The sequence below is a fragment of the Erythrolamprus reginae genome, chromosome 1 (assembly GCF_031021105.1).
Source record: "Erythrolamprus reginae isolate rEryReg1 chromosome 1, rEryReg1.hap1, whole genome shotgun sequence".
NCBI classification, from domain to species: domain Eukaryota; kingdom Metazoa; phylum Chordata; class Lepidosauria; order Squamata; family Dipsadidae; genus Erythrolamprus; species Erythrolamprus reginae.
In genome coordinates, this window is record NC_091950.1 from 279,594,343 (window position 1) to 279,610,290 (window position 15,948).

At 38.3% G+C, this 15,948-nt stretch overlaps 1 protein-coding gene across 1 annotated transcript in view; it reads left to right on the forward strand.

Annotated features, from left to right (window-relative positions):
- The window catches only part of CD109 (CD109 molecule), a 90,571-nt gene that overhangs the window by 69,929 nt on the left and 4,694 nt on the right, over nt 1–15,948 (forward strand). Inside the window, exons 30-31 of the mRNA XM_070764042.1 lie at nt 9,381–9,523; nt 12,702–12,858. Coding sequence (XP_070620143.1) covers nt 9,381–9,523; nt 12,702–12,858 — 300 coding nt within the window. The remainder of the gene's footprint in view (nt 1–9,380; nt 9,524–12,701; nt 12,859–15,948) is intronic.

The window sequence follows — 15,948 nt, forward strand, 5'->3', positions numbered from 1 at the left end:
AGATTCTGTATAAAATTTCAGAGAGGGATAGACTTGTTATAAAATATCATTATTTGGGTATATGCATTTACAGATTTCATATTTATTTTTATCAAAAATATACATTTGAAAATAACTTCAGGTCCATTAATGAAGGCCAACATTTGAAAATAACACAGCAGGCAATAAATTGCTCATCAATCATATCTGACAGTGGTGGACAGCTGGAATTGTTTTTAACAGCAGTCAAAAACAGCCATCAAAATTGATGTGCAATCAAGTTATCAACAACTTTAAAACATTTTAAAGAAAAATCTAAATAAATATTAGATGCCAAATGCACAGACCTAAAGATATATAAATTTGAAAATTAACACCTATCCTTTGTTTATAATTAACACATGGAACAAGTGGGTCTTTTACTTAGGCATACAATATTACCAGTACTGTATATCTATTTTTAACCAGCATTGAAAAGACAGCTTGTCGGGTTTGATGACAATATGAGAAATGCCAATGTGTGGTTAAAGAAGGGAAAATTCTGTTTGATTCAAATATGAAACCATATAGAAGTTGTCAGTTCTCAAGTTGAGAACCAGGAACCACCACTATGCTGATAATAGTTAGCTTTCCTTTCCTTTCTTACAGATTTAAGGTCTGAAGTTTCTAGTGTAGTGATGGCAAACTTTTTTTGGCTCGTGTGCCAAAAGTGTTTGTATGTTTGTGCATGTGTCCACACCCCTTCCCTCCTGCCATGCATGCGCATCCCCCATGTTGCCCCTGCGTATGTGCACAATCTCTCCCACATCCCCGTTGTATACACACAGGCCTCACTGAAGCCTGGGATGGTGAAAAAATGGAAAAATCAGAAGTTCAGAAAAACAAATTTCCAGTTCAGCCGTTGTGTGATTTTTTTTGCACTCAGGCGACTTCGGAGAAACTTCCTGAAGCGTAAAAATCAGTGGGAAAACTAGAAGTTTGGGAAACAGACCTCCGGTTTGCCCATTGTGCTGGTTTTTGCAGTCCACAAGGTTCAGCGAAACTTCCTGAAGCCCCAGAATGCAAAAAACCACAACTGGCAAACCGGAAGTTCATTTTTTTGAACTTCCAGTTTGCCCATTGGGCAGGTTTTTGCACTCCGGAGCTTCGAGGAAGCTTCCCTGAAGCTTCCGGAGGGTAAAAGGGCCTTCTCCAAGTCTGAAAATGAGCTGGCTGGCACAGGGCAATGCTTTGCATATCATCCATTATGAATCCGTGTGCCATAGGTTTGTCATCACGGTTCTAGGGCATCTGAATGTCTCCTGATGACCTTAGACTTAAATGTGAAGGAATAAAATAAAACATTGAAATTTATACCGCTGGGAATTGGACATTGGGATTTGGGAAATACAGTGGTACCTCAAGATACGAACCCCTCGTCTTACGAACAACTCATGATACGAACCCGGGGTTCAGAAAAATTTTGCCTCTTTTTACGAACTTTTTTCGAGTTACGAACCGGCGTTCGGGAGGCTGCTGGGAAGCCCCCCGGCTGTTTTAAAAGGTGACAGCCAGGCGGCGGGGCTCCCAGCAGCCTCCCGAACGCCGGTTCGTAACTCGAAAAAAGTTCGTAAGAAGAGGCAAAATTTTTCTGAACCCTGGGTTCGGTTCGGGAGGTTGCTGGGAAGCCCCCCAGCCCGGCTGTGACCTTTTAAAACAGCCACGCGGCTTCCCAGCTGTCTCCGAACGCCGAACGCGGAAGTTCGGGTTTGGCATTCGGCTTCGGGAGACAGCTGGGAAGCCGCGCGGCAGTTTTAAAAGGTCACAGCCAGGCTGGGGGGCTTCCCAGCACCCCCCCCGAACCCCGAACTTTTGCCAAACTTCCGAGTTCGGGGGTTGCTGGGAAGCCCCCCAGCCCGGCTGTGATCTTTTAAAACAGCCGCGCGGCTTCCCAGCTGTCTCCGAAAGCCGAACGCGGAAGTTCGGGTTTGGCATTCGGCTTCGGGAGACAGCTGGGAAGCCGTGTGGCTGTTTTAAAAGGTCACAGCCGGGCTGGGGGGCTTCCCAGCAACCTCCCGAACCACGAACTTTTGCCGAACTTCTGGGTTCGGGGTTCAGGAGGTTGCTGGGAAGCCTCCCAGCCCAGCTGTCACCTTTTAAAACAGCCGCGCGGCTTTCCAGCAGCCTCCGAACGCCGAATGCCAAACCCAAACTTCCACGTTCAGCGTTCGGACGCTGCTGGGAAGCCGCACAGCTGTTTTAAAAGGTGACAGCTGGGCTGGGGGGCTTCCCAGCAACCTCCTGAACCCCGAACCCGGAAGTTCGGCAAAAGTTCGGCGTTCGGAGGCTGCTGGGAAGCCCCGCCGCCCGGCTGTCACCTTTTAAAACAGCCTGGGGGCTTCTCGGCGGCCTCCCGAACGCCAAACCCGGAAGTTTGGGTTTGGCGTTCGGCATTCGGGAGGTCACTGAGAAGCCCCCAGGCTGTTTTAAAAGGTGACAACCGGGCGGCAGCGTTTTTTTTTGCGGGTTTTTTTTTGGTTGCACGGATTAATTGACTTTACATTGTTTCCTATGGGAAACAATGTTTCGTCTTACGAACCTTTCATCTTACGAACCTCCCCCTGGAACCAATTAGGTTCGTAAGATGAGGTATGACTGTACTGGTAGTCCTCGACTTATGACCACAATTGAACCCAAAAATTCTGTTGCTAAATTTATTTGTTTGTTTATTTATTCATTCATTCATTCATTCATTCATTTATTGGATTTCTATGCCGCCCCTCTTCAAAGACTCGGAGCGGCTTACAACATATAATAAAAAATAATAATAAATACAATGACAAATCCAATTAATTAGCTAAAAATCTAACCGAAAATCCTTAATATTTAAAAAAATCATAGGTAAATGAGACAGTTGTTAAGTGAATTTGGCCCCATTTTATAATCTTTCTTGCTACAGTTGTTAAATTAATCACTGCAGTTGTTAAGTTAGTAACACAGGTTTTTAAATTAATCTGGCTTCCTTGTTGACTTTGCTGGTCAGAAAGTCAGGAAAGGTAATCTCATGATCTCGGGACACTTCAACTATCATAAATATGAGTCAGTTGCCAACGGCCCGGATTTTGACTCTGTAACCATGGGGATGCTGAAGTGGTCGCAAGTCATAAGTCACTTTATTCATTGCTGTTGTAACCTTGAACGGTCACTAAATCAGCTGTTATAAGCTGAAGACTGCCTGTTATACTTGTTTTAGAAGAAGACTGGCTTAAGGATCTGTTTTGTAGTCTATTGGGTCTTCTGGATTCAGCATTAACATAGGACATCCACAGCAGCTTGAGCTGATAAACTAAAAATCCTAAAATCCATGCAAAGATAACTTCAAGGCAGATATATTGTCATACATTTTTTTAAAGTCTTATCAGTTGAGGAAACCATCTTTTGAGAAGCCAGCCCTGACTGCATTCAGTCTACTGGTTTTTGAGGCTCTAAATATTTCTGAGGTAGATTTAATATTTTTACTTGTTACAGATAGGCCTTGATGTATGACCACAATTGATCCCAAAATTTATCTTGCTAAGTGAGTCAGTTATTAGGTTTTTATGGCCTTTCTTGCCAGAGCTGTTAAGATAATCACTTCAGTTGTTAAATTAAATTATATTTAAACGGTTGTTAAGTCAACCTGGCCTTCCCATTGACTTTGCTTGTCAGAAGATCGCAAAAGTGGATCTCATGACCTCGGGACATTGCAACTGTCATAAATATGAACCAGTTGCTAGGCATCTGAATTTTTGTCCCTTAGCCTTGGGGATGCTGCAACAATTGTAAGTGTGAAAAACAGTCATAAGCCATTTTTTTCAGTGCCATTGTCACTTTGAATGGCCACTAAATGAATGGTTGTAAGTCGAGGACTTCCTGTATTTCTTTGTATAACCTCCATAAAGAGAAAGGACAGCATATACACAGTTTAACTAAATAAGCGAATGGGGAAACAGTAGATTCCCTTTCATTCTGGAGCTGTGAGGACAATGGGCCGTTGTAGAAACTTTTCAAGCAAAGGGCAGAGATTATTATCCAAGTAATTATTTTTTTCTGATTTAGTTCAATAAGTAGATAAGCCAAATGGAACAGAACTTCTAATCCTTATCCGAACTGCCATTTCTGCATAATCACAGCTCATATTCCGTGGCAACTGGAATGGGAAATGGTTTGTTTAGATGCCATAACTCTTATTAAGAGTTCTAGGACAAATCTTATTAAGAGTCTACTCAGCCAGTTGTTCTGTACAAAAAACCTTTGTAAGGCTGAACTCTTCCTAAAGCATCCTAAGACATAATATCTAGGCTGGAGAGCATTAAACTCTGCCATCCTTGCTCTTTTAAATGCTCCATCCTTTAAGAATGATTGCAATTGTTATCAGAGTTGAATTACTCTAAAAAAGAAAACAGATAAATTAATAATATGATGACTGATTTATAATCAAATCAAGCAACTTACCCTTTCTAATAAAGCACTCCAACATTAGAATTGATACTAATATGCCAAGTGTGTATTAGTAACTTGTTGCTTGTATTCTTAAGATTGATTGTATTAAAATTGATAGTTTCTTCATTGCTTATTTGATCCCTATGTCAATCACTGTGTTGTACCTCATGATTCTTGACAAATCTATATTTTATTTTATGTGCACTGAGAGCATATGCACCAAGACAAATTCCTTGTGTGTCCAATCACACTTTGCCAATAAAATAATTCTAATTCTAAATATGTCCAAATATACAATAAAAAACTTTAAGCAAATGATATGTGAAATTCCTATTTTAAAAAAGCTGTACTAATATAGAATGCAATAATGACTGGTAATAACAGCAATTAGCACTGCATGACTTATCATCTGCTATGAATTATATGTGAGCAGTCTATAAAGAAGGATCACATTTGGAATTTCTGAGTAGATGAATTGAAGCAATGATATATTTTACTACCATTACATCATGTGCAAAGAGGAACCTGCCCCTTCATTTAGAGTTAGCAATGACAATGCTACCAGTTGTAATTCAAGTCAAAAGCAACCTTTCAGCCATGTCTAGCTATTCATTATAAGCGTAATAGACTTCCTGATTTATGCCTGTACAGGATTGGGCAAAAAAAGAAAACAGGAGAGAGAGAGAGAAGCTTTTTAAACATCTGGGAAGAATGAATCATGTCATCTTAGAACTCCATTTCACTTTTTGAATCTCTTTTGGATAATGTATTATATTACACAGCAAAGTCTAATGACCATCCACTTGCAAAGGAGATGCCAGTTCTTGGTACATTTTTCCAAAAAACTGGTTTTTTCAAAGAATCTTACATATTTTTCCTGTAATTTTGTAATTATTTTGCATCTGTTTGATCTGTAAATAACTGCACTCAATTAATTGAATGCAATCAAAATTCAGTTTACATTCAAAGATGCAAATGGATGCTCAAATGGTCTGAATCTTTATCAATAAGAGAATATTTCTAACTCAGGGTTGAAATGAGGAGTCCTTGGTATTCATTCATTCATTCATTCATTCATTCATTCATTCATTCACTTGGATTTCTAGGCTGCCCTTCTCCACAGGGACTTAGAGCTTGGTTATTTTTTTGCAGATATTTCACTACCCAAACTAGGTAACATCTAGGACTACTCAACTTTATCTTCAATGAAACAGAATTGTGTTTTCTATGTGTCTAGTGTTGATAAACATACAGACTGCTCTCCAAGATGTTAGAAAAACAACAATCTATTCAACTTTAAAAAAATAAAGATGCTCCTAGGTCTGGTTTGAGTCTTTCTGACTAATTTTTTTTTGTCAGCAAGATTTCCAGTTGTCATCTACAGAGATATTTTTCAGCTTTCAGTTCAGTGAGCAGCCCTGATTTTTCAATTCTATACATGCCAATGATTTTTCAATTCTAAACATGCCAATAAAGTGAAAAAATGTGGCCCAATGAGACACTAGCATACTTAATTGTGTGGTGTGTATGTGTGTTTCATCCCTAAAGCAAGAAAATACATTCGTATTCATTTTTATTTTGACATTTGTGTTTTAATCACTTGATTATCAAGTCTAAATAAGATACACCTGAAGCCTTTTAAATAGAAAAATCCCAGGCTAGGATTGTGTGAATCTTCCTAGCCATTCCCACACCTCTTGAAGTTTATTTGTTTTAAAATGCAAGCTCATTAGCATTCTGTTTTCTTTCTCAAAGCTTAATTCAGCAGCCAAAGAAAATGCTGCCAAAAATTTCTTCCTGAAAATAACCCTTTAATCATAAACCTTCATCCAGACATCTGTTTAAGATCCAACCATTATGGATAAACATGAGAGAGCAAAGATTCCTGGACTGACAGGCAGTTTTCCAAAGTTTTGATATTTTTTTAGATGGAATATTGTGAAGATTGCTGTTAAAAGGATTTCTATAATGCTTTCATAGGGAAGCTCCTTGTTTTCAATAATTGTTGAAGCAAAGTAGTTCCAGAAGTGTAAAGTCTTGCAGTTTCATAAATGTGAAAGATATCATCTCCTTGCCATTTATCTTGGAAAAATATTGGAGATTGTTTCCAATCAAGAAATGGCAAAACCAAGGCCAAGTTAACTCATTATGGTAAGACAATACATTTACATATATGTCTTGGCCATCACCATGGTGTACCAACTAGAATAACTAGCTTTACACACCACATTAAACCAAAATCAACATATATATTGTAGTTTAATGTGTATGTTAAACATTGCATGGGTTAAATATTCTAATTCAAGCATCTTTCATGAAGTTTAAAGTAACTCCTATTCACTTAGGTAAAATTCTCTAAATGCAATGTCTCTATATGCAATAAACAAGAATTGTAGGTAGATAAGAAAAATGAATTTTAAAATGGCATGCATTTTTTGAAAATGAACCTGGACATTACATGCTAAGGAGTCTGCGGAGAGGGGCGGCATACAAATCTAAATAATAAAATAAATAAATAAATAAATAAATAAATAAATAAATAAATAAATAAATACTCGCTTTCCAATTTACTTAAAGTTTGCTCATGCTTCCAAGTTTGCAATGTTATACCTGACCATGAAGGAATTTTACTACAGAAATCAAAATGTATAATTTTATAACATGCAAAATATACACAGGTATAAATTTAGCATTTGTGGTCAAATTGCATATTTGAGTGGCACACTAAATGAACAGTAGAAGACAAACTCTACATAGTACAAAACTAAACTTTCTGCAAATGCAAAATTGCCACTTATGCAGAATTTTAAAATATAAATTAAGGTCATTGTTCCTTGCAACTACATAAACAGGCCTATGCAGTTTTCTTGACAAGATTTTTTGGAGTGGTTTGCCTTTAATCAGTAAACCAAGCTGTTCTCATGTAATTGTCAACATATTCAGAATAAGAAAATATTGAATATGGTAGGTGCAGAACTTTATCATGGGCCTTCCTAGATTTAATTTAATTCTTTATTATTATTTATTATTATTGTTATTATTATTATTATTATTATTATCATCATTATCATTATTATTATTGTCTATGGAGAGGGGCGGCATACAAATCTAATAAATATTATTATTATTATTATATTATTATTATTACAAGTATAATATAATGTAGATTATACAGAATTGTATTCAATTGTATAGAATGTGAATGATGTGTGTTTTTTATTTTTTATGTATAATGTAGACTGAAGATGACATTTACTTTCACTGTAATAGGTGCAATGGCAATAAAGTGAAGTTAAAAAAAATACTTTGGGAGAAATAATAATTTTCATATAATTTTTACAAGCTAAGAATCTTTCTGTTCATGGTTTTGTATCTCCCCACCCCCACTTTCCCTTGCTATTAGCTGTTAGAAGATATATTTGCCTCTCCCCAAGAGTGCTTAATCACTGTTGTAGCCCTATTTCTTGGTGGGCTTGTCACTGGGACAGAACAATCACAACATAAAGCCAATACAAAAACTGATGCAAAATGTTACTACACTGTTATTTTATAAACAAACAAACAAACAAACAAACAAATAAAATAAATAAATAATAAACAAATAAATAAATAAATAAATAATAAATAAATACTTTATTGTTTGAGATGCTAATTAACGGCTAAACTTATTTCTTGCTTTCTGATGTATTTTTGAAACATTTAAACATCTTTGCTACTAAAACTCTTAGAATTGCTTGCTTAAATTTTGTCAAATCTGTGTGCGTGGACCTATTTCTTGGTGGGTTCGTCGCTGGGACAGAACAGTCACAACATAAAGCCAATACAAAAACTGATGCAAAATGTTACTACACTGTTATTGTTTAATTTAATGTTTAACTAAATGACGAGGCTATTTAGAAAAATATAATTGACTTTATCTTTCTAGTTTTGGAGCAGAAATTAATTTTTTAAAAAATTAGAAAAGAAAAAATTGTATAACAAAATGACATAATCTGTTTAGTTGAGTATTGACCCAGATGTGGGAGACTCACAATCTTATTCACAATCCATCATAGAATCCAGCCTAGATAAATCAGTAATTCCATAACAGAAGTGAATCTTTAAGGAAAGACATGTGTTTTGACTCAGGAATAGGCAAATGTGTATGAATTGTGTCAGAGGTTCCAGACATCTTGATTGATGTTTTGCAATTTCCAGAAATTACATATTGACAGCTATGAGTATAAACCAGGATGTCAGTCATTATGAGTGTATCGGCTAATAAATATGTGGTAATACGTTACATACATATCTACCACCATTCTCATCTAAATTGTCATATCAACTACCTTTTAAAATGTGTTGGTAAAATTATTTCTGCCTGCGAACGGTTGCTTTGCTCTGTTTGAAGCAGGCCAGGCTGGGTAAGAAAACTGAGTTGATGTTGCAACCAACTGAAAGCATGCTTAATCATTCCTTTGTAGGCTTTTCTTTCTTCATGGGTTTATCTTTGTTTAGGGCCAAAAAGAAATGAAAAATTGAACATAAAATTCCTTCCAGTAAAACAATTGTTTAAGAGGTTGTCCTGTATGTTGACCCAGGTGTTCCTGAATTGCCAGTAAATTCTTACCATTTTGCTTTTCTTGGCAAACACTGAAACAATAGCATTTTGGGTGATGACAACATTTTGATTTATTTTCAAGTTGATTCGACTAAGTTCACAGTAGGTCCAATAAGAAGAAAGCTTTGTTATTTCGATAGATTTCTTTGAGAATTTGAAACTGAAAGTCTTATTTCAGAAAAAGATGCAAACCATGTCCCACAATTATTTTTGGATTGTATGCTACAGTATTACATATAGGAATTTAATCTGATAAACTATGAAATAGCTATTTTCTTTTCTATAAATCACTGCTATCGTCACTGAATAGCATTATTTTTTTAATTTTGCTTCTCTATAGCTCAATATCGTATACAATGTGAAAAAATCACCTACCAGCAGAAGGTGTAGATCTGCACAAAATCAAGAAGCCTTTGACTTAGATGTCTATGTAAAGGATGACAAAGAAGACATAAATAGGTTAACTTTAAATGTGTGTACCAGGTAAGTAAATATATTAATCTATCTGTTCTCTTTTATTTACAATTTTAAAAAATGACTTTTGAGCTGAATCTCTTTAACAAATATATCTTTATAAGGTTTCAGAGAAATCAAAATTTGGACATACCACTCGATCATATTTTGCCAGGTTTTCTAAATGAATGAATGAATAAATCAAACAAAAACTCCTAACAACGTTAAAGCTTACTTAAATCTAAAGAGAGCTCAGTTCACAAGTTCTTCCCTTAGGCTTTAGGGTATATAAAGCCTATTTGTATTTTGTCTTGCCCTGACATCTTTTTACTATTTTTAAACAACTGGTTTTTGTTTTTAATGCCTTTGCTAGCTTTACAGAATTACATGATTAAGATAGGCATCCATATAAACTTGCAGCATAAAGAATAAATAACTACAGTGGTACCTCATGATACGAACCCCTCGCCATACAAACAACCCGAGATATGAACCCGGGGTTCGAAATTTTTTTGCCTCTTCTTACGACCGTTTTCCGTCTTACGAACCCGCCCCCGACTGTCGCTTTTTGAAACAGTCGGGGGGCTTCCCAGCATCCTCCTGAACTTTTGCCGAACTTCCGGGTTCGGCATTGGGAGAACGCTGACAAGCGCCCAGCTGTTTCAATTGAAACAGCCGGGTGGCGGCGTTTTTTTGCGTCTTTTTTTCGTTGCACACATTAATTCATTTTACATTGTTTCCTATGGGAAACAATGTTTTGTCTTACGAACTTTTCGCCTTACGAACCTCCCCCGGGAACCAATTAGGTTCGTAAGACAAGGTATTACTGTATATTTCTTCCCCAGTAAAACTTTGGCATTCCTCTGAACACAGTGTAGGACAGTTATTTTGTTGGCTTTCCTTTTTCAAATTGGTTGCATATAAAATGATTATAACTACTTAAGCATTACGCAAAGATAATGGTTTTCTTCTACAATTGTAACAAGGGCATAATTAAAATCATGTTCGGTTATTTGCTTTCAATAGGGCTGGTCACTGGTGATTCACCCACCAGCGGCTTTAATTTATTTAGTCTCAGGAACCAACTTCAAACAACAAGTACTTCGTAATCATGTATTGTTAAACTTTGGAAGTCACTGTCACATGAGATAACGTTGGCTGCTCATTTGGATTACCTTAAAAGGGATTAATATTAAGGGAGGATAAAAATGTCAGGAGCTATTAATCCCCCTAGCTATATATTATCAAAAAAAGTGTATCGCTCATTGTCAGACATGGGGAGAAAGGAAGAAAGATGCTGATGTTTACTTATCATTGGATCTTCTCCAAGGCATGTGGTTGGGAAAAGATGCTGGCCTAGAATGATCTGGTGTTGTTCTGGTGTTGCATGATTGCTCTGACTTAGAGTGTACTGAATTGCTGTCCAAATATGATCTGTGTTTAGTAAATCATTCTTCCAGGCTCAAGAGCCTTGCTTAGACCAATGAGTTGTTTTGTACATTTCCCCCACATGGGTAGTCCTTGTTTTAACCATTCACTTAACAAGTGTTAGAAGTTATAACAGTGCTGTATTTAGGATGGCTGCAGCATCCCAGTCATTTTTATTTATTTTATTTATTTGTCAAACATGTATAGGATAGTAGTAGTTTGTATAAACATATCATAAGTAAAAAGTAAGGATAAAAGAGGACAGTAAGACAGAGACATTAGGCACAATGGTGCGCTTATGCACGCCCCTTACAGACCTCTTAGAAATGGGGAGAGGTCAATTGTGATTGCCATTTGCAATGTTCCCAGGTTGGCTTCTGATAAGCAATGAGGGAAGCCGGAATCATTCAATGACCACATGATTCACACAACAATGGCAGTGATTCACTTAAAAACTGTGGCAAAAAGTTGGTAAAACCAGTTATTTTAAAAAACAAACAAACAAGTTGCTTAGTAACTGAAAAACTGGTCTCAATTGTGTCCCTGAATCAAAAACTACCTGATAACAAGAAATATTGTTGCAGCAGAGGCGGAATAACGACGTGGACACAGAGCTGGATTTTAAAACTGGGTCATTTTTATTAATTAAATTATAATTAATTTAATTCAACCTAACATGGACCCACAGAGGTCAACTGAATTACTTCTGGGGTGGAAATAATGTCATAAAAACTTCTGGGGCAACATATGGACGCAGCTCCATGCTGATCCAGGTGAAGGGACCACACCCTCACCTGTATCCCAGCCATGCCATGCATGTGGGAGGTCTCGCCGTCCAATCCCTGAAAGGGGATTGAAATGGGCAGGACCCAAAGGCAGGTTCTCCCCAATTGCTCAGATCGATTTAAAGGCACCATGAGCCGTTGGAGAGAGTCTGCCAATCATCCCCAAAGATGCCCAATGGAGAACACACAGTTGCTAAACACCTCCCAATTTCTGCCCCTAACCTGCCAATCCAATGACCAGAGGTAAGCCAATTAGAACTAATCGGGGAGCGAAGCACCCCCTAACCTTCCATCTCACACCGCAGTGTGGAATAGGCAAAAAAACGGTCGCAGAAAATACCAAGACTGCCAAAAATACCTATTCGGCCCCCCATTAGCACACTGAAAGATAGGGAGGGCGGGTGAGTGTTCGCCTGCTTGTTGTCAGGGGCGAAAAGGAGGCCCTGAGCCTGTGCAGTCCTTTTTATAGGGCTGACAGGCTCCGCCCCTGGCAACGTCTGCTGCAAATCCGGGCTGGAGGGTGAGTCGCTGGCCGGGCATTTTACTCAGTTCCTCAGCATTCAGAGCACAAACCTGAGAGGTGCTCTGTTGAAAAAAATATAGCAAAAATATTTTGTTGTTAAATGGATATGTCATTAAATAACTTTTGTTATTGCTGTTTGAGGCTTTCACTCTGATTTAGATAGCTGGCTCCTTTAAAATGGGTGAAGGAGAGATATTTATTTTTAAATGTTATTGTCTGCCCATATTACCACAGGTAATTCTGGGCGGCTTACAACATTATATACAGAAACACTATAAACAAAATTGTGGTTACGTCTAATCATTTGTGCTTGTCTTTAGTTTTATTTTCCTCCAATACAAATGGAGGGGCTTTTTCAAGGTGTGTATTTTAATTCTATTCTAAGAATTAATAATATTGCATGCTTGTATGTGCATACCTGCATGCACAGTTATTTCTAGATATGTAAATTTTTCTTTTTTGTGTATGTTAGATATCGCGGGACTAACTCATCTTCAAGGACTGGCATGGCTCTTATGGTGATTGGATTGCTGAGTGGCTTCTCTCTATCACCCAGTTTTGGGTCATTAGTTGACCCAGTTAAAAAGGTGGAAAAAGCAGAAGGCAAAATCCATTTATATCTGGACTCTGTAAGTCAAAATAAAGACATTTTAGTCAGAATGATGCTAAAGCTTTGAATCAAGAACTAAAATTATGAAAAGTTTTTTTAAAATTTATCATTTAAAATAAACATTTTGTTTGGGCAACACTGTAGACAAAATTTAGAAGTAAGTTAATTGGAATCCTCCAGTCCAGATCATTCAGGAGAGGCCAGATTTTATGATGTATATTTGCGTAAGATTGACCAAGCCTTTTAAGAAAAATAGAGACAGATGTTTCAGAGTCAAAAGACGAAATAAAAATGATCAAGTTATAGGCTCTGATAGGAAGCCTGAATTTGTAAACTTTTTAACTTCATAGTAAAAAAAAAGACACACAGGAATGAAGCCACCTTGTTCTCCTGGGTTTTTCTGTTTGACAGGTTTACTCATTAGTGTATTTACTCAGGATAAAGAATAAAGTATAAAATAGGTGTATAAAGGTGGATTCATATGGTACAGATAGTCTTTGCTTATTGACCACTTATTCAGTGACTATTTGAAGCTAGGACGGTGCTAAAAAGCAAGACAACCAGTTCACAAACTTGCATGTTTTGTATTTCTGGAAACAAATAGTAAAAAAAATTCATATAAATACAATCAATCACACAACCATAATTTGGGTGCTTGGCAATCAGTGCTCATTTATGCAGTCTCATGGTCACGTGATTGCCCTTTGCATCCTTCACAGCCTTTTTCCAATAAAAGTAAAGTCAATGGGGAAGCCCGCAAAAAGTTGCAAATCATGCTCACGTGATGATCTTCTTAAAGACATTGCTGCTTAGCAACAGAGTTGTTGGTCATAGCTGCAACCAATAAGTATAATGTAACTAGTTTAGTCCTCATTCAGTAGCCACAGTTGGGACTGGCAAACTCAGTCACTAAGTGGAAAATCATAAGACTATTTATTATATTATTTTATTGATTTATTTATTCAACTTCTATGCCACTCCATCCTGAAGGACTCAAGACGGCTTACAATAATAATATAAATAGTATTACAAATAGATACAGAATAATAAAAAGAAGTTGAATATAATCTAAAACTATAAAACCCTGTATTTAAAAGAAACCCTTCAATTGTAAAGCAGTCTTATTCCCATACAGACATAGCATTCATACAGTGTGGCCTTGTCAGTTGTTAATTCATGCTCCCCCAGGCCTGCCGGTAAAGCCCGGTCTTCGTGGCCTTATGGAAGGCAAGTAGGGTGGGAGCAGTATGGACATCAGGGGGTAGTTGGTTCCATAGAGCCAGGGCGGCCATAGAGAAGGCCTCCCCCATGGTACCGCCAACCTGCATTGCTTAGTCGACGGGACCAGGAGAAGGCCAACTCTGTTATGCTCTTATTGGTCTCTGGGAGGTATGTGGTAATAGTCTGGCCATGAGCCATGTAGTGCTTTATATGTAATAATAACACCTTGAATTGTTCCTGGAGACTAATAGGAAGCCAGTGCAGCTCGTGGAGCATAAGTGTTATATGGGCATACCGAGGCATACTCATGACAACTCTTGTGGCTGCATTCTGGACTATTTGCAGTCTCCACACACTTTTCAAGGGTAGCCCCTTGTAGAGCACATTGCAATAATTGAGATGGGAGGTGATGAGGGCCTGAGTAACTTTGTGTAGAGGTCCTGGTCTCTATGAGGGTGCTTGTGATTTTATTTCAGGGTTTTTTCCTTTACAGTGTCATAAGGATATGAACCTAAAAAGACAAATGAACCCAATAAGTGGGGAAGGTTTCCAGAACTTGACTCACAAGGAAGTCTGATAAAAGGGCAAATCTTATGGCCCTTTTTTTCTAATCTCCACCCTTTGGAGTGCTCATCCCTGTGCTGAGATAATTAGGAAAGTTGATTCTTGCCTTGAGAGGAAGATATTACAAGACAATAAGTAGATACACAATAGAGAATGCACATTGAAAGGAATGTGCTGGCATTGGTTGGTTGGATGCACCAGAGTTTAGAAAGCAAAGCAAAGCCAAAAGTGTGAAACTGATCAAACTCTTGTCAGTTAGAGGCAGCAGGTTAGAGGTTAATGAAGGTCACAGAGTTGAGTTTGTTGGGCCGAAGCCATTTTATTTGGACTCTTTGCCCTGCCACACCACATACTATTCTATTATGCATTTTCTATTGAGGGAAAATGAGAGGGGAGTAATATGAGGTTGTTAGTATGCAGCCATAACAAATTCCTTTATAGAAAGCCAAGGTCATCCTTTGTCCCTGTGCTTCTGCACCTGCATGGAAGGAGATAGGTTGAATCTGCCAGGGTGGCACTTGGAGATTGGAGAATGTGAGGAACTTGTGGGTGTGGGGGACAAGGACATACTTTCAACTGGGTGGTGAAATCCTGGGGACTTCAGATTCAGGTTTCACCCAGATGTACCGACATAGCTCTAATAATAAATTGGGACCTTCAGGAATACTTTAACTCGGATTCTGATTTAATTTTGGGTGCTATTTGGAACCCTGGCAATTCAGGAAGTGATAGCTTGTTTAAGCAATCATTCCAGTCAGGGGACTGTGGAGAATAAAAGGGGTCAGGCACAGGACAATATAAACCAGTGATGGTGAACCTATGGCACGGGTGCCACAAGTGGCACACAGAGCCACATCTGCTGGCACACGAGCCATTGCCCTAGCTCAGCTCCAATGTGCAGGTGTGCAAGCCAGCTGATTTTTGGCTCACACAGAGGCTCTGGAAAGGTGTTTTGGGCTTCCAGAGAGCCTCCAGGGGAATGGTGGAGCGCATTTTTGCCCTCTACTAGCTCCAGCCTTTGGAGCCTGGGGAGGGCCAAACACGAGCCTACTAGGCCCACCAGAAGTTGGGAAACAGGCCATTTCTGGCCACAGGGGGCCTCCCAGGAAGCTGTTTTCGCCCTCCCTAGGCATTGAATTGTGGGTGTGTGTACTCGTGCATGTGTGATAGCGCACGCCCACAATCTTTTGGCACCCGAGGGAAAAAAGGTTTGCCATCACTGATATATACATTGGACTACATTGGTGAACATGTAACAGAGAGCGCGAGAGCCAGAGAGAGACTGTGAAGGTCATAAATGCCACAAAGTTATTTTTTCATTACC